Source organism: Podarcis vaucheri (genome assembly GCF_965113315.1).
Source record: "Podarcis vaucheri genome assembly, chromosome: 6".
Lineage (NCBI taxonomy): Eukaryota > Metazoa > Chordata > Lepidosauria > Squamata > Lacertidae > Podarcis > Podarcis vaucheri.
Window position 1 is genome coordinate 25005923 of NC_138764.1, and position 23908 is coordinate 25029830.

General features: G+C 41.7%; 1 protein-coding gene across 4 annotated transcripts in view; it reads left to right on the top strand.

Moving 5' to 3' along the window:
• Positions 1 to 23908, top strand: part of PTPRC (protein tyrosine phosphatase receptor type C) — an 86798-nt gene that overhangs the window by 39879 nt on the left and 23011 nt on the right. The window contains exons 3-15 of one of the 4 annotated variants that reach the window (XM_082225426.1): positions 1252 to 1284; positions 4674 to 4865; positions 5922 to 6050; positions 8450 to 8551; positions 11723 to 11740; positions 14643 to 14873; positions 15770 to 15895; positions 16611 to 16757; positions 17547 to 17684; positions 18858 to 19016; positions 23004 to 23203; positions 23535 to 23598; positions 23773 to 23881. In XM_082225426.1, coding sequence (XP_082081552.1) covers positions 1252 to 1284; positions 4674 to 4865; positions 5922 to 6050; positions 8450 to 8551; positions 11723 to 11740; positions 14643 to 14873; positions 15770 to 15895; positions 16611 to 16757; positions 17547 to 17684; positions 18858 to 19016; positions 23004 to 23203; positions 23535 to 23598; positions 23773 to 23881 — 1648 coding nt within the window. The remainder of the gene's footprint in view (positions 1 to 1251; positions 1285 to 4673; positions 4866 to 5921; positions 6051 to 8449; positions 8552 to 11722; positions 11741 to 14642; positions 14874 to 15769; positions 15896 to 16610; positions 16758 to 17546; positions 17685 to 18857; positions 19017 to 23003; positions 23204 to 23534; positions 23599 to 23772; positions 23882 to 23908) is intronic. The other 3 variants (XM_082225427.1, XM_082225428.1, XM_082225429.1) reach the window with 3 other exon arrangements.

Below are 23908 nucleotides of genomic sequence, written 5' to 3' on the forward strand. Positions count from 1 at the left end.
AACAGGCCTTCTCAGTGGTGGCCCCTTGCTTGTAGAATGCTCTTCCCAGGAAGACACCCCTGGCTCCATCATTACCTGTCTCCAGGTGCCACGCAAAAATGTTCCTTTCCTGGTAGGCCTTTGGCCTTCAATTATCCGTGGCTTCCTTTGTGGGTAGAGTGGGTTAATCCTTCTTTTTTATATATAAATATGGATGAGTTTTAGCTTTCACTCTCTTTTAGTCTTATGCTGCTTTTAATTTACATGCTGCTTTTTGTACGTTGCTCTGACTTACTTTTTGTAAAATAACTAAATAAAAAAGTGACTCCCAAGCTGAATTAATAATAATATGAATAGAAAGGAATAGATCATAGATATACAATCAGGTGCCCTATGGTTTTTAACATCCTCTGTTCAAAAAAGGACTTCTCTTCATTTGACTATGGAACGGATATTTACTGCACACAGTTTGGTAGTGTTATGGTGCCATCTACAGATTTTTTTCTAAACTTTCTGTGCATTACAGTACTGCTATACAGAGTATAATTGCTACTTCTTGGTGCAGCTTTATTATGTATATGGCTAACAACAACAACAACAAAACAACAGAGGAAGCCTTTCTATCATGAAACTCTTTGGTTAGCTTAACCCCTATGTTGCCTTCTGTACAAATGTTTGTCTGGGACAGGAAATAATATTATTTGGATAGTCGTCCCCCCCCCCCCCGATGTATTGCCTAAACTTTCTCTTTCGGACAAGAGTGGGATATTTTGCTTTATGTGCATAGGATGTGGTATTATGTTGCAATAATCTAATCATTAATTATCATCATCATCATTAATAATAATAATAATAATAATAATAATAATAATAATAAACCTATTATACTGCACAGCATAAGGGAAGAGGTCACAAAAGGATCACAGACACTCACTTGAAGACCTACAAGTCCAAGAAAAGGCAGCTCAAAATAAATGCCCTGTCTTTTGTAACTCTTGAGTTTTCACCACTAAAAGCTCCTGGCTGGTTTAAAAAAACTGTTTCCCATGCTTATTCTGTCCAATTTTATTATATATAAGAAATACATAATTACAACCAGTATACTATGATTTACTTTTGCTGATAATTCATATCTCTATCATCTATCTCTATTTCATCTATATCTGTAAAATTTAAATACACCAAAGGATACAAAATTCCCTTGTGGGAGAAAAATCAAGAAATTGCATCTCAAACTCTTTTCTTTTTTTCTTCCTTTCTTTCTTGAAACAGTGGCAAAGAATCCTACTGCTCCTACTCCCCAAGGTAAGAAAAGTTGTTTATCACATTTATGTTAAATATTTGCTATAGATGGGTCATGATCCAGTTCTATGAGTGGGGTGGGCAGTGGGGAGGGCAATAAGTAAGCCGTGAGGGATTGGGTCAGCTCCCTTATTTGCAAGACAAACATCCAGAATATACATCACAGGCGGACTGGATTCAGTTACATCTTACAGAGAATGAATATATCAAGAATTTGCTGTTGAAAATCAGATTGCCAACTGATTAAAAATAAATTGAGTTTCATCAGGAATACAACTACTCACTGCCAATTTTGCTGTGCAAGCCTATAACTATTCCTTGCCCCACTCTTTTTACAATTTTGTTGGGTATTCTCTCTCCCATTTAACCTTTGACCTGCTCCTCAGTCCTGGGAACTATATTTAAGACTTTACTTGGATTAATTGTGACTTAATTGCTTTTTGTCACTTTTTAGTTGTCGTGAATATAGAGCCAATATAGAGTTGGCTGTAGGCATAGTCATGGTTAGGGGAGACCTCTTGAAATTAATGAGATTTACACTGATCTCTAACCTAGGTCCCATAGATTTCTGTTCTGTTCTAAGCATGATCTGGATATAATGCATAGTAATTAAAGAACAGATTTTCCCTCATTCATGTTTCAGACTTATTTCAGTTCAAACATCTAGTTCAACTTCCAGAAAACTTTTTGAAAGAATGCAGCATTAAAACTTTTTGAAAGAATGCAGCATTAAAACTTTTTGAAAGAATGCAGCATTAAAACTTTTTGAAAGAATGCAGCATTAAAAATACTAATGGAATTAATTGCACAAATACACAGGTTGCCCTACAATGCATTTTATCAGGGAAGTGTTCTTAATCTGGGTTAATTTTAGTAGCAAATCCAGAACCCAGCAATGGAAATTGTTCTGGATTAATTAGCAAAGAACACGAGGACTTTTGGGTGGGCTCCTGCCACTTCTTCCATCTTCCATACAGTGTATAGCATATTTTCAGCCGCAAGGTATTTGTCAGGCTTTTAAACTGCCACTTACTTACCTGACAGCCTTTAGCAAATCGGAGTTGCCAGCAGGCGGCAACTCAGCTTAAGTTTGGTAAGACGGGAGATGTGGGTCTTTTTTGGTTTCTTTTGGACCACCCATGTGCCTCACATCACTATAGGTATGTACACAGTGGTGCCTCGCAAGACGAAAAGAATCCGTTCTGTGAGTCTCTTCGTCTAGTGGTTTTTTTGTCTTGTGAAGCAAGCCCATTGAAGGATTAGCGGATTAGCGCTATTAGCGGCTTTTAGCGGCTTATCTGCTGTTTGGATCAGCTGATAAACGGCTTAGCGGCTTAGAAAAAGGGGGGGAGGGGAAAAAACCAGCAGGAACTCGCAAGACATTGTCGTCTTGCGAAGCAAGCCCATAGGAAATTCGTTTTGCGAAGCACCTCCAAAACGGAAAACTCTTTCGTCTAGCGAGTTTTCCGTCTTGCAAGGCATTCGTCTTGCGGGGCACCACTGCATATGATCAAGAAGGCTAGTGACATTTTTCAAAGGCTATTGCCATCAGGGGCAGCCATGTTCGATTTTTATCCAAAGGGTGTGTTCAGCAGATAAATATCCTTGAAATTGTGAGCTGCACCTGGCAAAGATAAGAAGTCATGCTCAGTGCTATTTTTTCTAGAAAAAGAGGTGCCAGAACTCACCATGAATATCTCCCTTGTTCGCTTAGAATGGCAATGGCGGCCACTGAGTTCTGGTTGAAAAACAAGCCCTGGCCTTCCATGAGGGGTGTGCTGGTCCCGTGGGTTACCTGAGAGGCGAGGTCAAAGTCCGGTCCATGGTCAAAAGTGCAATATGGAGGCAGTCCGTAGTAGCTGAAGCTGGGTGCAGGGCAGGGAGTCGGGTGAAGTCAGGAACAGGCATGCAAGCAGGGAGCCAGGGCAGGTCAGGAGCTCTGGCAGAAAAGCAGGGCAGGGTTCAGGCAGGAACTAACAACCAACAATGTTGCTCCCCCAACTTGGGACTGGGGCCGGCCGGCTTTTATCTGCCCCGAGGCATAGGGCAGCCCCGATCCTCTGGTGACTCCCCTCTCCAGGCCTGGAGGCAAGCACTCCTTCTGCGGGAACTTAGTTCCCTCCGCCTCTCTGCCCTGAGCCTCTGCAGCTCATGAGAGGCTGGAGGGTTACTGGACCCAGAGGCAACCTCAGCTTCCTCTGACGGGCTGAGAGTGGAGCACCTGCAGGCAAGGGGTCCTCCATCACCTCAGGAGCCAGAGCAGACTCAGCTGATGCCTGCACCTGAGGACCCAGCACAGGTGAGGACCCTTCAGGCTCATGCCCAAGCTCCGGCTCAGCTGGTTCTGGAGGCGGGGACTCCTGTGCAGGCTGGGATCCCTCAGGTTCAAAATCCGAGTCCGAATCCCAGGCCATCACAAGGAGTTTTGCTGGGATGCACTAGCTAACCGCCCCCTCTGCCATATGCTTCTTGCCATGGGCTGCCTCCACTTAGAAAAAAGGTCTGCAGGGAGGAGCCTGTTGTACTTCTTTAGGCGTCCAGTTGCAGATCTCCACCGTCACAATACCTTGAGGGAAGAAGACCAGGTGATGGGGACATGTCAGAGGAGGAGGGGCCAGAGGGTGTGGCCCTTCTCTCCCCCTCCTTCATTCATCACTGAGTATCTGAATAGAGCAGGGATGCGGAACCCGTGGCTCTCCAGATGTTGCTGGACCGCAGCTTCCATCAGCCACAGCCAGCATGGCCAGGGCTCAGGGAAGATGGGAGTTGTAGTCCAGTAACATCTGGCGGGCCACAGCTTCCCCATCCCTAAAACAGGTCTCCATACTGAGTGCCAGTCGCAGTTACACATCCCTACTGAGGGCTTGCAAGGGTGGGTATTCTCCAGCCTCCAACATGGCCTACCTCGTCCGTGTCCCATGATATCTGAAGCGAGGGATTTTGTAAACTTGGAGTTGAACTACACGAGACATGGGAGTTCCTTGCTTGGAAGACAAAGGCCCAGATTTGGAGGGTTGAAGTCTACCCTTTCCCCTACACCCCAAGCTGTTGTTATCCATAGAAAGTGAAATGTCTGTGAGATTTTCTCCCTGGGGCTAATAGTGACTTTGGAAAGTGATCTGGATTTGGGTTGTTGGACAAGGGCATAGGGTTAGGCACCCCCCTCTTGCAAAGCATGGCTGTTCCAGTTATGGCACTTCCAACACCATAGCCTAATCCATATTGGTAAGGATGGAATGGCAGACCCCTGGAAGCATAACAGTCCTTGTAATTCATCCTGGTTGAACAGACTGTTGGTGTCTTGCCATGCTGCAATGCCACTCTGTTTAAGACTCTGCTGTGTAACATGGCTGATTTGTTAATTGCCCTCCCCCCTCACGTGCTCACCTTAGGAACTCTTCTTGGCTCTTCTCCCATACTTCCACGCACCACTCCACCCTCACCTGCAAGCACCTCTGAAGCAAAGCCTGGCTCTGCGACCAAGGAGGCAGGGACCCCCACTTACCAGGCCTCCAATGCTTCCGGAATACCTGTTAGCAAAGCAACTGCCACCTCTGCGACTGCTGTCTCTGCCAACATCACAGGTTTGCTTGGGAGTTTTCTGATAAGAGATTGTACTGCCCCAGGAACACTGTCCTCTCTCGGGAGAGTGTTGGTGGTGGGGAGCCTCATCACATAACTGCTACGTGGCTGGAAACTTTACTTGAATAAGTATGTTGAGTTGCAATGCAATGGATGGTGAATGGCCGACTCTACAACCATAAAATTAGAGCAGAAATTAGGAGAACAGGCATTGGGTCAGGGGGCTGAGAGGTACGCATGGACAGCTGCTGAGGACAGGAAGCATCTCTGTGTTAGCAAGACTGAAGCTGGCTTTGTGGCTCACTTCACTCATCTTTGCAGAGTTGCTCACACCGGGGAGCTGATCCCATTATGACCTTTTTCTGCTTGGCTAGCTACATGAATGAAGGGGCATGCATGTGAGCTGGGCCAATTGTACTAATGATAGGCTGTCCCCCTCCCCTCCAAAGCGTGGTTAGAATCAGGCTTAAAGTTAAAGGCGAAAGTTAAAGGACCCCTGGACGGTTAAGTCCAGTCAAAGGCGACTATGGGGTTGCTGCGCTCATCTTGCTTTCAGGCCAAGGGAGCCAGCGTTTGCCCACAGACAGCTTTCTGGGCCATGTGGCCAGTATGACTAAACCACTTCTGGTGCAATGGGACACTGTGACGGAAGCCAGAGCGCATGGAAATACCGTTTACCTTCCTGCTGCCACAGTACCTATTTATCTACTTGCACTGGTATGCTTTCGAACTGCTAGGTTGGCAGCAGCTGGGACAGAGCAATGGGAGCTCACCCCATCATGTGGATTCGAACTGCTGACCTTCTGATCAGCAAGCCCAAGAGGCTCAGTGGTTTAGACCACAGCGCCACCCGCGTCCCATAGAACCACCTGGTGAGCCCACACAGTTGATGCTCCAGGTAGCAACCGCAGCATGTTTCACAGTACTGCTGCTGAATTAGCTTTGCAAGAGATCAGGAATACGGCTTCCTTCTCTGAAGGGTACCCGTTAACCAGTTAATGTTTTGCTGTTGTATCGTAACAATGGTAATAAAAATTATTGCACTTTTGTTACTGCAGAGATTGTTCCAACAAGCAGCTCATCCTCCCTCCCTCGCACGGACGCAAACTCTTCCAGCACTCTGGCACTCAGCAGCACTGCTGCCCCTCCTTCACTCTCTCCCTCCACCGTCACGCACGCACCGCCAGGTTTGCCATGTTGTTCTTTGCAGTGCTCCTGAGCAATGTCTTAAGTACTGGGCGTGAATATTCAGTTTGTGGGATAGTTAAGCATTATCAGAATGCATATATGTTTTGCTTGAGGTTGCTAAGCTGAGGCTGGACAACCACCTCTGAGGGATGCTTTAGCATTGAATTCCCTTTACAGATAGGTAGCCGTGTTGGTCTGCCATAGTCAAAATAAAAAAATTCCTTCCAGTAGCACCTTAAAGACCAACTAAGTTAGTTCTTGGTATGAGCTTTCGTGTGCATGTGTATCTGAAGAAGTGTGCATGCACACGAAAGCTCATACCAAGAACTAACTTAGTTGGTCTTTAAGGTGCTACTGGGAGGAATTTTTTTATATTGAATTCCCTGTATTGGCAGGGATGTCAACCAGGTGATTGTTGAGGTTCTTTTGAAATCTGGATATCTTTAAGCTTTTAATTGCATTATAAAGCTGGGTAGTCATTGGAGGATGCATTCCTGTGTGTCTAGTTTAAAAATATCACGTCAATGGCCAACTTAGTGCATTTTGGACATCTAACCATGAACATTGACTTCACATGATCTCCTAAACAATGTCATGATTTGCTTGGAAACACGCTATGAGTGCTGGTGCACACATCATGCTAAGTCAACGCTTAGCTCAGTTGGTTAGAGTGATCCGAAGAAAGGAGGAGTGAAATGACAGCTATGTTTGTTCACATGGGTTATGTCTTATAGAAGAATTCTCACCAGTTATTCCTGCCCCTTGATACATTAAACCAGGCATGTACTTACCAAACAAATCAATGTACTAAAAGCTAGGATCCCGTGAAAAGGATCATTGGGGGACAAGTTACTTGTATGTATCTTTTTCTGGCGGTGGCGGAGGGTTTCCACATCACTTTATCTACACACTAAGAAAAGCCCCACCTATTTTACCATATTACAGTGGTTTCAAAGGCTCAGAAGCAGGATGAGAAAGAACATTGGGAACCCTACATGAATAGCAAATTCAGGAATTACTTTTGCCAGTGTAAAATTCTTCCTGGAAGTGATTCCATGTGCAGATAGTTTATTTTAAATATTACACTTTTGAAAGGTTAACCTTAATTCCAGTTTTTAGTAAGCAAGGACATAACAAACAGGGAGCATCTCCTTTGCAAACCTCCTGTTTTACACATCCTGTTTTATATGTCTATAATGGTAGAACTCCTTTAAATGAAACAGTTAACTAAATAAATGCCAGTGGTTCTTATGTAGAATTATGTAGAATTTCCCTGGAGCTTTATGACTCGAGAGTCTAGGCTGCTTTGAACCAAAGAAAGGTTTCACAGCTATGAACAAATATATTATGAAGTTGCTGTTGTTTTTAAGGCCCAGTGTTGTTGAAGTCAGCATTTAATACTGTGTAGTTGGGTAATAAATATTTGCTGTACTGAGGCCAAAAGGTAAGAGTCACATTGCGTGCGCGCGTGCGCGCGCACACACACACACACGTGTTAACCCAAGAGATGCTGGCCATTTGAGCCATTTCTAATTAACACCACATTTGCACTGATGTTACAAATTTGTATAAAACCAGGACAGAGTTAATTTGTCTTCCAGTATCTTAAAATCATTTAGAATAGAAAAAATTTTTCATTCTCAATTTTAATTGAGTTGATAAGAACACATATACTTTTATTTTTATATGTATATATAGTGAGGGAATGATGTGAAAGAAAATAAAGAAGAAGAAAACAAACAAAAGAAAAATTGAAATCGTGATACAATTGAGTATATCAGTAATACAATTCTTCCAATAAATGTAGAATTACTCTTGATAAATGGATTCCATATTGTTATATTTATCCAGACACAATCTACACCCAAAAGAATACCTATAGTTTTTAAACTAACCAATGATCTCTCAAAAAAAAAGGAGCCATAATCCAATGCATGCCCACCCACCGTGGTAGACTTGTAAAAATGAGGAAGGAAGGAACCTTTATTCATATATCAAAGTGAAATGTTTTGTAGACATCTGAATTATCACTTCTGTTCTTCATTTCGAGTAAGATATTAAGACTGCAATCTTGTACATCCTTATCTGGGATTAAGTCCTACTGAACTAAATGGATCTTACTTCTGAGTTGGTATGAACAGGGAAGAACAGTTGCAGCAGCATCTTGTGAAAACACCCTCAGAAGTAAGACCCACTCTCTTCAATGGTGCTTATCTGCAGGTCTCTGTGTGTAGGACTGTACTTTATATTCCCATTAAGAAGACTAGTTTTCCTTTTTACAGGAGAAGGAACACATTTTCTCAGCTTGCACTTCTTCTTCAAGGTTGTTTCCATTCATGGGGATATGGCATCAATAATTGCTGAATGTAACGCTAACGTTCTGTTTATTTCCTGGCAGATGATGGGGATAATTCCACCACGCATACCAACATTTCAGCGTCCTCTGGCACTCCAGCAAACATCCCTTCAGCTCTCTCAGAGACCACCCGTGGTCCAATAGGTGACAAACCTGCACACATTTAAGAGCATTGCTAGCACTACATGCATGCATGGCTTTGAATGGCATCCAAATTCCTTTGAGAATGAAATTTTTCCTGTGCAAACACAATTGAAATGAATTGGATTCGTGCAGAAATTATTTATGAATTCCAATCCAAGAATCTGGTTTAAGAGCCAAGACTGACATCTGCCATTTGAGAAGTGGGATACTGCTTTATCTAAATTGGCATATCTTACCCCAATTCTGGAATGCACTGCAACAAACATAAGAACTTGCTGCTTTAAGCAAATTATCCATTTAATTTAGGTGGCTTTCACAACAGACAGCACTTTGCAATCTCTGTTACTGTGTATTTGTCATAAAATTTCATTAACAGCAGAAGACCATAACACTTGGTGACCAGTCATACTGAAATGTATTGTAACAGTGATTGGAATTGAGGATAATATGAATATTCAAGATTTCACAATAACATCAAAATTATAATAAATTATAATTTAAAAAGGAATTGATCTAAAAGGTTCCTGCTACTTATTAAGGAAAGTTTTGGTGGTCATAAAAAGCGTAGAGCTGAGTGAACAGAAAATAAATGAAAGCAAAGCAGGAGCAAAGACTAAATAAAAATAAAAGCAGAAAATAGATGGCAAAAATTATAAATGGTAAACCAACTTGGAAGTGCTGCTAAAATATAACTAAATTGTAGCCCTGGGGTTACAATGCAGCAGCTCCACTCACAGAAGAAGAAGAAGAAGAAGAAGAAGAAGAAGAAGAAGAAGAAGAAGAAGAAGAAGAAGAAGAAGAGTTTGGATTTGATATCCCGCTTTATCACTACCCGAAGGAGTCTCAAAGCGCTAACATTCTCCTTTCCCTTCCTCCCCCACAACATACACTCTGTGAGGAGAGTGGGGCTGAGAGACCTCAGAGAAGTGTGACTAGCCCAAGGTCACCCAGCAGCTGCATGTGGAGGAGCGGAGATGCGAACCCGGTTCACCAGATTACGAGTCCACCGCTCTTAACCACTACACCACACAGACTTTTCTGTGAACAATGGAACGTCCTCTTCCTTTCCTCTTCCCTGCAGTTCCCCACACACCCTCAAAGGACTTTGGAGGACCCCCTGGAGCAGTTTTTGGAGGTTGGGAGAGAGGAGAGGAAGCAGAGGTCCCATTGAATGAACAGAATTCTGCTCACGAAACCCTGGATTTGGTCACTGCTCTGATGGGAGACCATTTAAGACTCCTAGATTTTCCACCTTGAATTCCATCATGCAAGAAAGGTGGAGTAAGACTATCATTAAACGTTTTAAAGTGTTGGATTCCCTAGAAAGTGCTACTGGGCTACACTGCTGAACTACAGCTCCCAGTTCACCCCAGCAAGCATGGCAAACGCCCTGGGATGATAAGAATGGTAGGTCACCAGAATATGCAGGGACAAAGGGTTCCTCACACCTGATATAGGTATTTAAAGGCACATTTTCTTATGGAAGCAGGACAGAACAGTCCTATGTGTACACACTTTTGAAAGTTGCAAATAGACCAATTCATCCATCCCCAAGTCAACGAAAATGTAGGAAAATGTAAGGAAGAATAACTGCCAATGGAATGAAAGCAACGAACCTCATAACTTCACAAGAAAGTTCAAGCGATAAGTCAAACAAACATCACAAAGCAAAAATGGAATTACTGTTTTTCTCCAACAATAAATGTAGACAAACCCCACATGCAGCAGGCCTGCCCCAAGATCAGAGAATAGTGAGGCAATCAAATAAATGTTTGGCTATCTGACAAGCCGTTGAATTAACCTCAGACTGTATCAACGGTTGCAAGCATTTAAATAGCTTATTAGGGAAAATAATTTACACTTTGTCAGAACCTGTCTTCTGAGGACAGATTAGTAGAAAATAGAAAATAGGAAATTCGGAAAGGCTAAGATTATAAGTAGGCGGTTTCAGTGGGAAATTGCTAGTTTTGCAAAACATTTTTAGTCATTTTGCAGTGACCTAAGTTGTCACGTCGTTTTGAACAAGTATGACAATATACAGTAAGGATGCAGACATGTTTGCTGAGAGGTCCCACTAGGGAAAGCGTGCATTAGATTGCACTATTACTAATATAAACTATTTGCCCAAGGATATGATGTTTTAATTTACTTGGCTTTAATGTAATGTGGGCCCAAGATGAGGTCTTCTGGAGAGGGTACCACCCACCAAAAGGCTCAGATGGTAGGGGAACTCAGAGATGGGACTTAGCCATACAGAATCTCTGTAAGGTGCAGGTGCAATATAAAGTCCAAATAACCACATTTTGAGACTTAAGCATCGGCAACAGAATTCAGGCGCTCTTGCATAAGGTCTAATTTCATTTCAATAATGTTTACACAGGAAATGTTTTTTGGGGGAAACCAATTAAAAAATGTTGTAGTTTTGTGGCTGTAAGAGTTTGCTCTGAAGATGCCACTGCCCTGACATGATGTCTACCCCAATATAAGAACAGACAGGTGACAGAAACTCCCGGCAAACACCAAGCATTTGTAGGGCTCAAGTTACCATGGCTCAGTTGTGGGGCCACCTTTACTGAGAATCCTGCAACTGACTAGGACCGCTGCAACCAGTAGCAGCCCAGTGTAACAAGGCCTTGGAGGCCGTTCAGCTGCCAAGAGACCAATTGCAGCAGAGCCACAAGTGGAGGAATACTGTCTTCTGGACGCTGTATTAGCTGTGGTTGAGGTTTGCTGGTGCCTGCATGTGTTCACTGGGCCTGGGGTGTATATCATATCAGAGCAGCAAGGTCTGTAGGCCACACCTCAAGTACTGTATACTGCATTTACCTCCATTTGAATGCTATTTCATTGGTCCCCAGTAATTATGCAGTATTTCAATTATTCAATGCAATGTACAGTATAGTTAACTGTGTTTACGCTTAAATACCATGAAAAAGATCAAAACCATAGAATAAAAGGTACAATGTTATATAGATATTTTAATGATGGAAGCTTATATTTTAATGTCTTAAAGTAATTGGTTTTTATGTTTTGTAAGACACTTAGAAGCTTATATTGGCACTAAGCAGTATATAAACACACACACATATACATACTGTATGTGAATAATTATTTTCTCTTTGATACGTTTATAATGAAGAGCCTTCTAAGATTTTATCTTCTTTCTTACAGCTACTCCCGTGGACTGCAGTAAGTTTTAATGTTTTCTTGAAGATAGGACCCAGCTTGTTAGACATCCCTTTTGTTATTCTCGAGGACACAGATAATTCTCAAGAACGATAATGAAATACTGAAAACCAGGCATTAAAAATGTGCCTGTAAATTGCAAGATTTGGGAGTCACTAGCAAATAATGGGACCATTCACATATATGACTCGTGCATACAAGAAATATCTTTGAATATCCATATAATATGTAAGCTAAATATGTAGCTAAAAATTGACCATTCCTTTTCATTCCCTGAACTTCATGAAGGTCAACAGCTGTGGCCTCCCAGAAACTTGAGGTTCTCCTGTATTTTGCAGCCCCTCTTACACAAACAGCAGTGAAAAGATCAAAGGGCTATGAAGCACAAGCAGTGGCAGATCTGAGGGCTTCAAATTTCAACGACGCCCTGTGCAATTCCAAAATTTGGTGCCCCCCGCCTCTCACCTTCCATTCTTCAGCATAGTTACGTATGGTGCCCCTGAGGCTCTGTGCCCAGTGCGACTGAATCAGTCAGGCTCTCCTTTCCCTGGCGCAAGCCAAACTTGGCAGAGCTGGAGGGCATTCCCCACCATACAGGTAGCTGCTGAATCAACAGCCTTGCTTTGTTTAGTGGCTGGGATGGCAGGACAGGAAAGGGCAGAGACTGGGGGAGAAATCTTACAAATCAGAGGTTCGTTTTTAGCTGGTTCTTTAGGAGAAGGGAACACAAGTAGACCCAGAGAGTTGCAACTCAACAAAACTTATTTATTGTATACATTACAATTGCAGTCCCTAATACACACACACACACACACACACACACACACAATCTCTTGTAAAGTTGTTATTAGTATTCCAATATAGCCCCAATAGTAGCCAAATTATTATAATAATTAATTCCCAAATTATACAATTATCAAAATGCCAATCAACTTCCAATTATACATTTTAGTTAAAGTGGCTCCCCACATGGTGGATTGAGTTCATTTCTGATATTATATCACTGTGTTCTATAATCTTCATATCAGTTACATTTCAGTTATAAGTCGTACACACACACATTCTCAATCATACTCACCAACTTTACAGCAGTAGCTGAACAGTAGCTGATCTCCAACTTCTCGAAAGATTCCATCAGCGGTGTCTCTGAAAAATCTTACACATCACTTGGGAAGACAGGCAAACTAATGTCAGTGTACTGGATGAAGCAAAGATCACCAGTGTTGAAGCAATGATTCTTCAACACCAACTTCATTGGAAGGTTATGTTGTGCAGATGCCTGATTATCGTCTTCCAAAGCAACTACTCTATTCTGAACTTAAAAGTGGAAAGTGTGATGCTGGTGACCAACAAAAGAGGTTTAAAGACAGTCTCAAGGCAAATCTAAAAAAAATGTAGTATAAACACCGACAACTGGGAAACACTGGCCTGCGAGTGCTCCAGTTGGAGAGCAGCCTTTACCAAAGGTATCATGGACTTTGAAGACACTCAAACTCAGAACGCAAGGGAGAAACGTGCTAAGAGGAAGGCACGCTTGGCAAATCCACACCATGATCAACTCCCACCTGGAAACCAATGTCCCCACTGTGAAAGGACGTGTGGGTCCAGAACTGGCCTCCATAGTCACTTACGGACTCATTGTTAAAACCGTGTTTATGGAAGACAATCTTACTCAGCTACGAGTGATTGCCAAGGAAGGAGAAGATAACAGACAATACAGCTCTGGTGATTCACTGCCATCTGTTCATCATCAAAGTTGTTCACCACGTTCCAGAGTTCATCACACCCTTCTTAGTCAATCTTGCTCAACACCCGTCCTTCATTATCAACCTGTTTGTACGTCAGGTCTCATGAGCTCAGCACCTCTTCCTCACTTCGCTTGCCAACCTTATCAGTTCCAAAAGTCTTAGTGAGACTCCATTTTAGAGTGATGTTCTTCAGCCTAAAAACAGGCCTACACTCATTCCTCCATTAATACCATAAATTTCTAATGAATATGATTATTATACTCATTACATATTGCCAATTGAGTTTGCATTTAAGGCTGAATCACTCACACCCGCTCTTTCCAAAGCAACGTGAGAACTGAAACACAGGTGTCCTTCAAAAATCCAAATTTTGCTGTGTAGCACTCCAACTGACTGCTGCTTACAACAACACCGATACTTGGTGTGGGTGTAATATGTGTAGATTAGTCAACATATGTGTTTATTAGGATAAAATTGCACTAAATTGATCAAGGGTTTTTCTTTTAAAACCACAAACTGCTGAAGAAATGCAGGGAACTGAACTTACAAAAACTGGAAATGGAGACAACCAATATTGACAAGTCCTTCCATGCCTAGGAAGGGGACAGGATCACTGGAGCTGCTGCACCAATTGGGTCAATGGATTCCAGGGCCTTCTGCTGGCTGCTGTTGTTGGGGATCCTGCCAGGGGCACTTTTGCCTGTCTGTAGATGTGTGTGTGGAGAAGTGCCAAACCAATAGAGTGATGCTGGCATGACTGGCAGGAGGCCACCTAGGCTGTGCAGGGGGACAGCTCTGCCCAATCACATTCCACCACCACCCCAGCCTGACACAAAGGTGTTTTTTTATGGGGGAATTGCTCTGTTGATGAGCCTCCGGTGGCCATTATATATATTGCTAATGAGCTGCGCTTGGCTTGGTGAGTCACACAGGTTGGGCAGATCTGGTTAATGAACTGAAATATTACCAGTATGAATTGAAGGAAAACAAGCAGCTGCAAATCTAAGTAATCAGCAGAAGAACAGTTTCTCTCACCTGTAGTGCACATACTGTGCCTCTCTTTAAACTGTTAATGCACATTAAACATTATTTGTGGTTTGATTGTTTTTAACATGTTTCAGTGCAACAAGCATTTAAACATATCTCTCATCTCTTAGGTCGTATAAACATTTCAGTGGCTCGTTATAAATACAATTCAGAAGGCGTCACTGCAGAACTTGCAGTTATGAAAAGGGCAGAGCTGCAAAATGTTAGCTGTGAAAATGCCCACTGTACTTGGGACAAGGACCGAAACACACTTGCTGGACTTCAAGAATGTGACGAATACAAGATAGTAGCATCTTTTAATGGATGTGATGATTTAATATTCCCAGTTTATGTCCCCCCTGGTAAGATCAGATACTTCTCATTTATTTAAGCAAAATCTGCCTTCTTGTTTTTCAGCCACTCTGATGAGCTGTCCTCCCCCCCAGTGCTAAGCTATTGGGAGAATCTATGTCAGAGTCAGAGGGCTAGAGAGGGTGCGGGAAGTCAGTTTTAATTTTTTTGCTGTCAGCTAATATACTGGTTTTCTGTTTTTGATGGTTTCCAACCACTGTTAATCTCACAGTAACTCTGATGGCTTCTCTATGCTATTTAGAATAAAAAAATGTGCAACTAATAATAGGAAATGTCGTTGCCATGCTCCACCAAAATCAAAGAGATTTTGTTTCAAGTTATTGTGTTCAGATTTGTATTGGTTTTATATTGAAAACAGCAAGCAGTTGTGCCCCTTGAGTCATGAGCAATGCCAACGAAGTGAATGCATGAAGCTGGCAAGAGGTGAAGGACTGTAGTGATTCTAGAATGATGCTGTAATGATTAGAATTAAGTGCTGGACATAATCCATAAGCACCACTAAATCCCATATATCAAAGAGGGAAATTTTAAACCTTTGAAATCTATTGGGATTTTAAAATGCTCAGCTGTGGCTGAATTGTGCCCAGTACTCTTGGTTCAAGTCTAGATGAGTGATAATTCACTAGATTTCTCACAATAACAGGCTTTTAAAGCTAAGCAATGTTTTTATTTCTCCTTCCATCATATCTCATAGTCATGTAACACATAAAAGTACGCTAATTCAAAATGAATAGATGAACACTGAAAACTGTGTTAGGTACTCATTTGGGGGTAAAATGATACAACCCATTAAGCAATATATTATCCAGCTTGCTTTTAAAACTGAAAAAGAAATACTGAACAGAATGTCATCGTGATATTTTTCTCCTTTTTCTTTATTTGGAAGAAACCAATAAGTGGAAACTGGAAGAACCCAAAAAAAGTAACACCAGTGTGACTTTATCTTGGAACAATCGTGAATATGATAAGCATCATTGCCATTTAAGATATTCCTGTCGCTGTCATCCTCGTGGTAGGAGATTTTGGAAGTTTTTGCATTTCTGTCTTTATTGGCTGGATAATTAAATGCACTTTATCGGGGACCTTTGTTTCTGTGTCCTATGTATGGACATATTTAGAAATAAGTGTAGAGAGGTAGAAAGGCAAGCAAGTCTGGTAAAGGTATGAGTCTCTCTCTCTCTCTCTCTCTCTCTCTCTCTCTCTCTCTCTCTCTCTCCCTCTCTCTCTCTCTCTCTCTCACCTTAATGAAATAGCAAGAAGAAATACCTCCTGCTGTCCAGAAGGATCTTACTCTACACGAGTGGTCTCAAGTCCTTAAAAAATCACAAGTTGTTGATAGTTTCTCCAGGTTTTATTACTGTAGATAACAAGGGTGCAATATTTTGTGTGAAGCATTAGATATGGATGGTGCTAAAGAAGTGTAGGCTAGGGGAGACCTAAAACATATAGCTACAGTCAAAGAGCAGCTCACTTGGAGGTGAGGTCAGGGGAAGGAAGAGGGATCTTGTCAAAGTGGCTCACCATAGCGCCAGTTCTTATCAGCAAGACAGTGGGGTAGCATGTTCTTGATTATTTGTCAATCAAACTAGCCTACATGACCCTCCATATCTTCTTGGACTCAGCTCCCTCAAGCAGCATGGCCAATGGTAAGGAAATTCCCCATCCATGGCAAAGATGCTTCTGGATGTCTGAAGTACGGAGCAATGATGTTTTGCAATTTCTTATAGGTAAGAATTTTCCGCCCACTGAGGAGCAGAATGGTTGTACAGTGACAGGTTTATCACCCAACAAGAACTACAGTTGTTCATCAGAAATATGGTATAATGGCAAAAATGTGAAAACTGACAACAAACAGCTAACAACAGATTATGGAAGTGAGTATGACAACATGATGCTTAGTCACTTATGAACTTGCCTTCATCCCAGAAACTAAACTTTTATAATGAAGAAGGGTATCTATGGGCACATATAAATAAAAGCATACAAATGGGATTCAATGTATTACCGTGATAGATTATAATCTGGGCAGGAGTGCCTGATCCAGGTTTGGAGGCCCTTGGGTAAGATGTCCACTGTGGGCCCCTTCTCCAGCTGGGTCCACCTTCTTCTCCCCACTGTTTATTTTCTGGCCTTCCTGAGACAAAACTGCATGGCAGTCCAAAGGGAGCCACAAGCAGAGTCTCCTGCTCTTTCTCCTTACTCCTCTCACTACACATTCACTCAGAGGACAGGGGAAATGACAGTAGGGATGGACAGATCAATCATAAGTCCATCCCATTCCATCCATCCATCCATTCATTCATTCATTCATCTATCCATCCCTACTGCTTTTTAAACATTTTTATATCTTTAATTGCTTAGTACTTTTTGAACTGTTGAACTGTTAAAAATCAGGAAGAACCTTCCACCATTAAGAACTGTTCAACAGTAAAACTTTGACTTTCTCGGAAGGTAGCGGACTGTCCTTCACCGGAGGTTTTTAAGCACAGGTTGGATGGCCATGGGTCATAGATGCTTTGGTTGAGATTCATGCACTGCAGGGGGTTGGACTAGATGACCCTTGGGTCTCTTCCAACTCCATGATTCTGTGATTCTATGAACTATCACTGGGTTCCTGAATAATTTTTAAAAGAGTCCCCCCCCCCGCTAAATTCCTGCATCAGCACCTGGCAAGCCTGAAGATATTTCATGGAATTCAAGTAATTCTACAATAGAAATCACGTGGAAGAAGCCACAATCTGAAGAAAACGGCCCTATTGATGGGTACATGGTCTGCCTCGGGGACCACTGCAGTGAAAAAGGTATGTACATTTTGCATCATTTTGCCAGAAAGCATATTAAGTCCATTTGTAGATATTAGGTGTGTGTGTGTGTGTGTGCAGAGATCTTCTGATCTGCTTTGTGGCCCCTGGATCAGGCAGACCCATTCTGTGATTCTCTGGGGAGTGACCCCCACCACTCTGTCCCGCATCCAGTCCTGTATCAAGGAGGTGGGGGGTTAATCTTAAATCCTAGTTAAACAGATGGGATGGAGGGGAGAGCAGTGGGGTTAGATCTTGCAGGGTGCTGCTTGCTTGCAAGTTCCTTCCCTGCATTGAAGCCCTTAGTGAAGGTAGCAGCACCCTGGGAATCATTTTTAATGTTCTGAGGATGACATTTATTTTGGGGCGAGTATTTTTAGATCATTTAAAAACTATTTTACTGGGGGTGTGCTTTGAAGAGTTGATTACAAGCCAACAGCCCTGGCCCTCTTTTTTCTAAGTATTCCCCTAACACACAGGCTGCAGGGAAATTTCTCCATTGATTTATAGGGGTTCACCAGTGATCAGAGCCATTTTCTGATTGGGAGGTAAATGCCGTATTTTTTGCTCTATAAGACTCACTTTTTCCCTTCTAAAAAGCGGAAATGTGTTGTGCGTCTTATGGAGCGAATGCAGGCTTGCTCAGCTATCCCAGAAGCCAGAACAGCAAGAGGGATTGCTGCTTTCACTGCACAGAGATCCCTCTTGCTGTTCTGGCTTCTGAGATTCAGAATATTTTTTTTCTTGTTTTCCTCCTCCAAAAACTAGGTGTGTCTTGTGGTCTGGTGCATCTTATAGAGTGAAAAATACGGTAGATCAGCTCATTTTTTGAGAGAAATGGAAATCAAGGAGTGCTTGCGCCCATCTCTGCCTTCTTGACTCTGAAGCAGTGTCTCTTCTCATATGTTCCTCCATGTGCCTTGAGGTCTATTCCAAAGAAGGCCTATTCAACATTCTTTTTATTTGCACAAAGAAAAGCAGTCTGGGAATGTTGGGGTGGACTTTTGTGCACACCCCTCACCCCACTTCCAGTTTAACTTTCCACGTGTTCAAGCAAATGCCTGAACTGTAATGTTATGTATTGTTGAAAGCTGGCTATTATCTGTATTGATGGTTTTATCTTGTTCCATTCCATGTAATTTCTAATCTTTTAAAAATGTTTTTTTTAATTAGAAAATACAGATAATGTTTCAAAGAATACCAGTTATATATGGAATGACTTAAAGCCCTACAAAAATTATAGTGTCTATGTCTGGGCATACACCAAAACACAGAATGATGCAGTACTGGAAGGGCAACGAAGTAGCAAGACAATTCCCACTAAAGCAGCAAGTAAGTTGTGTTCTCAAATATTGTGCTAACGCTATGACTAAAAGTCCGTCCCCCCTATTTAAAAACTTGCTACATACAATCTGCTACGGTATGCATTGCAGACTACATATGAGCAGCTGCATCTAAATTTATCTATGTGGAAATCATTCATTTTCAACATTTAATGCATGAAATTTATAGGAATGATTGGAATAATTTCCTGTGAAATAAATTGTTATTTCCCCACCCTCTTGGGTTATAACCAAGCATCATCTGACTTATCAGAATGGCTCAAAGTTCTTGATGATCAGAGGTCTATAACATCTACCTACATGTTCGTTCTCCGTTACGTTTGGTGGTTGTGATGGAACCAAAGGAGGCTGAGCTAAGTACTTGAGGTCATATTTTGTCCCAGACTATAGGAAAGCATTTATACTAATTTGTCTAAATGTTCTGTCATCAGCTATGTTGGAAGGAATACTTGTGCCATGTAAAGAGGGGTGTTTGGGGTGACTTTTGGAGGAATGTTGAAAATATGTTCATGAAAAACAAAGGAGCAAGCAAAAACAAAAGGGCCTGTATGACTTGACAGGAAGAAGACATTTTCTTTATTTTTCCTGGGTGGACTAGAGCAGATTGTTGTCATGAGGCGATAATGAAATGCCTCTAAGAGTGCAAATATTCTGGTTGGAGAAATGGTCAGGCTAGTCCTTTGCTTACTAATAAAAGCTTCCTCTAACTCTAAGATGGGTGGTGCTGTGGGTTAAATCACAGAGCCTAGGACTTGCCAATCAGAAGGTCGGCGGTTCGAATCCCCGTGACAGGGTGAGCTCCCATTGCTCGGTCCCTGCTCCTGCCAACCTAGCAGTTCGAAAGCACGTCAAAGTGCAGGTAGATAAATAGGTACCGCTCCGGCGGGAAGGTAAATGGTGTTTCTGTGCGCTGCTCTGGTTCGCCAGAAGCAGCTTAGACATGCTGGCCACATGACCCGGAAGCTGTACGCCGGCTCCCTCGGCCAATAAAGCGAGATGAGCGCCGCAACCCCAGAGTCGGCCACGGCTGGACCTAATGGTCAGGGGTCCCTTTACCTAATTCTAAGACATTTATTTCATCCAACTTATATATTGCTTGATTGAAAGAAGAAGAAAACCCTCAAAAGCAGTTTATAAAAAAACCTAAACAATAGAAACAGTTAGAAACTGCTATTTAAAACATTCAAATAATAATTAAAATCAGGAATAAGCGAAAAACAGAACGAAACACATGTAAGCATTCTACATATCCGGGTAGGCTTGTCTGAACAAAAATGTTTTTATCAAGCATTGAGAAAAGTATGCCTGCCTGATGTCCCTAGGCCGGGTGCTCCAAAATGTCAGTGCAGCCACACGAAAAGATGGATCAACTACAGATACAGAAAGAGTGTTATGTTGACTGTTGTTTTTAGTGTGTCACACTTCTCGGTTTTCTACTGTTTTACATTGTGCTTTGTCTGCTGTTTTACTGAACTTATGCAAGCCACTCTAGAAGCACAGCGTATTGAAGGGCAGCGTATAGATCTTTGAAACAAATGGATAAGTCATATCTGTGGCAAGAGGTTCGCTTTCCTGCCCTCTCGCTACTTCACTGGCTGCCACTTGTGGCAGGAAAACTCTGAGTGCAATGACTTCTTGGCTAGTGATTCAAAGCCTACAACATTTCTAGGGGAGTGAAGGGGAAGATCTTTTGTTATGGTGTCAATCCTTGAAATCTTTGATTCATTAAAAGCAGTTTGTCTCCAAAAGGCTATTGGACCAATAAATAGTTCACCTGCCAGTGGAAGGACAAGGAGGGAGCCAGTCTGGCTTCTCCAGGGAGAGAGTTCTGGGAGGCCTTTGTTTTTTTAAAAAAATAATATTTATTAATAATTTCAAAATTACAGAAAAGAAAAAAAAGAATTAAAAACAACACTACAATACAAAGAAAAAAAGGGGGAAAAAGACATAAAAACCAATGCAACAATACAGCAAATAGATAAAAAAGAAGGGGGGGAGACACAAATCCCATATTACATATCTTTAACTTCCATTTGCTTGTTTCATTGACCTCCTCACACCTCCCTTTTTGTATTCTAGTTTGATTGATTATTTCAGCAAATTCTTTCCATCTTTCTCAATTTTTACTAAATAAGTTATCTTAACAATTTAACCTATTAATTAACTCAACAAATTATTTCCATCCTTTCCCCATATTCTGTTATTCAAATTACCTTAAGTTATTTAACCTTATCTTACCAAAAAATACTTTAGAGCTTAACACTTAATACTCGATTATACATAACTCCTGATATCTTTTCCACTAGAGTCATATAGTTTCATTCCAACATTTTCCCTAATGTTCATTAATTTTAAGCTAATTCCCTAGAAAAAAAATTCTTTATAGATTTCCTTCCGATCTTCATCCAACGTCTCTTCTTCCTGGTCTCGGGTCGTGTCAGTCCTTACTGTCCATTCCATCTAGTCCATCAACCTGGTAATCTAATGTCCGAGGCCCTTAAGTCTCTTCCATGTCCCTTCTGCAGATCTTCTTCTTGTTGTTTATACTTGCACTTTTCCTTGTCTTTTGTTGGTCTCTTTCTTAGTTTCTTTCATTTCTCGTTGGGGAGTAGGTCTCTGGGGGATTCCAACCCAAAATTATCTTCGTCTCCCTTCATCCAACCAGCCCATTCCCCAGAGTCCCACTCCCCACAGTCATCAATATAGTCCAAAACATATTTAAAAACATATTTCGAGGTCTCTCCAAAGTTAAGAACCTCCTCAGCTCCAGACTCCCCCTGGCCGACTCCAACTTCAATCTTCAAAGACAGCGGCTTATGCTCCTGTAGGGCCTTGGGTCTCTCCATTTGTATTATTTGAGGTGCAACCGCAACCTCCTCCATTATCTTCTGCACTTGCCCCATCAGTACAGGTTCCTGAGTTGGTCCCTGAATAGTTTCTATATCAGTATTCCCTGTTTGTCCACAGTTATTAACCACAACAGTCATCAAATCCATTTTCTCATTCATCAAATCCATCTTCTCATGCATCTGTTCCAGCAAGGCACTTGTCTTGCGTAAAGCAGGCACCAAAACTTCCTCCCAGCTCATATTTAGTCAAGGTCAAAAAGGACTGGTCCCACGATCTTAACCTGACAGTTGTAGAGTCCTCACGTAGACTGCACCAACAATTTAGCAAGCTCCCTCTAGAGGAGACAATTTCTATTTGTATCCATTTTTTTAAGGCAAGTGCAACAAAGGAAAATTACTTTCATTTTTCAGATATTTTGTTTCTTTCGAATGCAGAAGGCAACATTGGAATCAATTTATTTCTCTTCTTTAGCTATCTGTCAAAGTATTCCATTCACAGTCAATGAACCTCTCCAAGAATTTCTGTCTCTGACACCCCGTTCCCAGGTTAGAGACGGTGGAAACTTATCTTTCTTCACTCCCTCTCCTGCAGGCGTTAAACAAAGTCGCCCCCCCTTTTCTCCTGCTTCCAAGGGGGTTTCAGTAATTATAAATGAAGGAAATTTAAACTTTTTAAACAACTTTCCAGGCTTTAGCTTACAAGGTTTTTGCTTCAGTCTATGTTCTGGGAGGCCTTTGGTACTTTGCCTGCTGATGGCATTTTGTTGAATCCCACTGTATAATTTTTTCTTTTGGTGTATAGTTCATTGCTTTGGACATCATAAGCAGTATATACAGTGGTACCTCGGGTTACATACGCTTCAGGTTACATACTCTGCTAACCCAGAAATAGTGCTTCAGGTTAAGAACTTTGCTTCAGGATGAGAACAGAAATTGTGCTCCGGTGGCGCAGCAGGAGGCCCCATTAGCTAAAGTGGTGCTTCAGGTTAAGAACAGTTTCAGGTTAAGAACGGACCTCCAGAACGAATTAAGTACTTAACCCAAGGTACCACTGTAAATGAATGGCATTATTATTATTATTATTATTATTATTATTATTATGCCTTAACTATTTGTCTTTCAAACAGAACCAACAGGTGTGAGAAATCTCAAAGCGGACTTATCAAACGAAGCAAACAATGCTGTTAAGATCAAATGCTCAAAGCCAGAACAAATAAACGGCCCCAAAGAAGAATATATCTTGTACCTGGAGGATGAGAATAAAACGAAGAAAGATTGTTCTTTTGAAGTTAAAGACCTAGCTTATCTGACAACATACACGTTTAAGGTAAACTGCTTAATTCTGATGTTTACATTGAGATATAGGTAGATGCATTTAATTCATTACCTCCCTGGGTAATGGTGTTTTCCCTTGTGGAAGCTGCAGACAAAACTAGAATTAGTCGGCTCTTCCTGCCACTGGCTTTGGCGCCACCTAGTGCTGGGCTCCCTGTCTGCTGCCCTACCAGTCCCAATGGGCAATAGCCATTTGTGTAAAAGTAGCTCTTTTGATTATTGCATCTTCAGTTTAGATGGGAAACCATTTAGGATATTGTTTGTGTTCAGTGATACATTTTTGACAAATCAAAATAGTATCCGCTGTTCTTTCTGTTTATTAGGTTGGTTTTAGCAACGGGAATTATACCTCGGAAGCCTTGGCCTCTAATCCAGTAACAACCAGATGTAAGCTAAAGTTTCAACCACTCCTATCAATTTACTGATTAATTTACATGTAAACCACAAAAGCAGGACTTGACATAAGGCTTAGAAAGCGAGTAATGGAACAAACTTTTGCTAGCATTTCTTAAACCTTTTCAACATAGCTTCTCTCTCCCTTTGTTCTTTCGAATTTTGCAGATAATTCTCAAGCCCTGATTATATTTTTGGCATTCCTCATTATTGTGACCTCTGTGGCTTTGCTCCTTGTTTTGTATAAAATCTACACTCTTAACAAAAAACGATCATCGTAAGTAACCCCTCTTCCTTTCTTCTC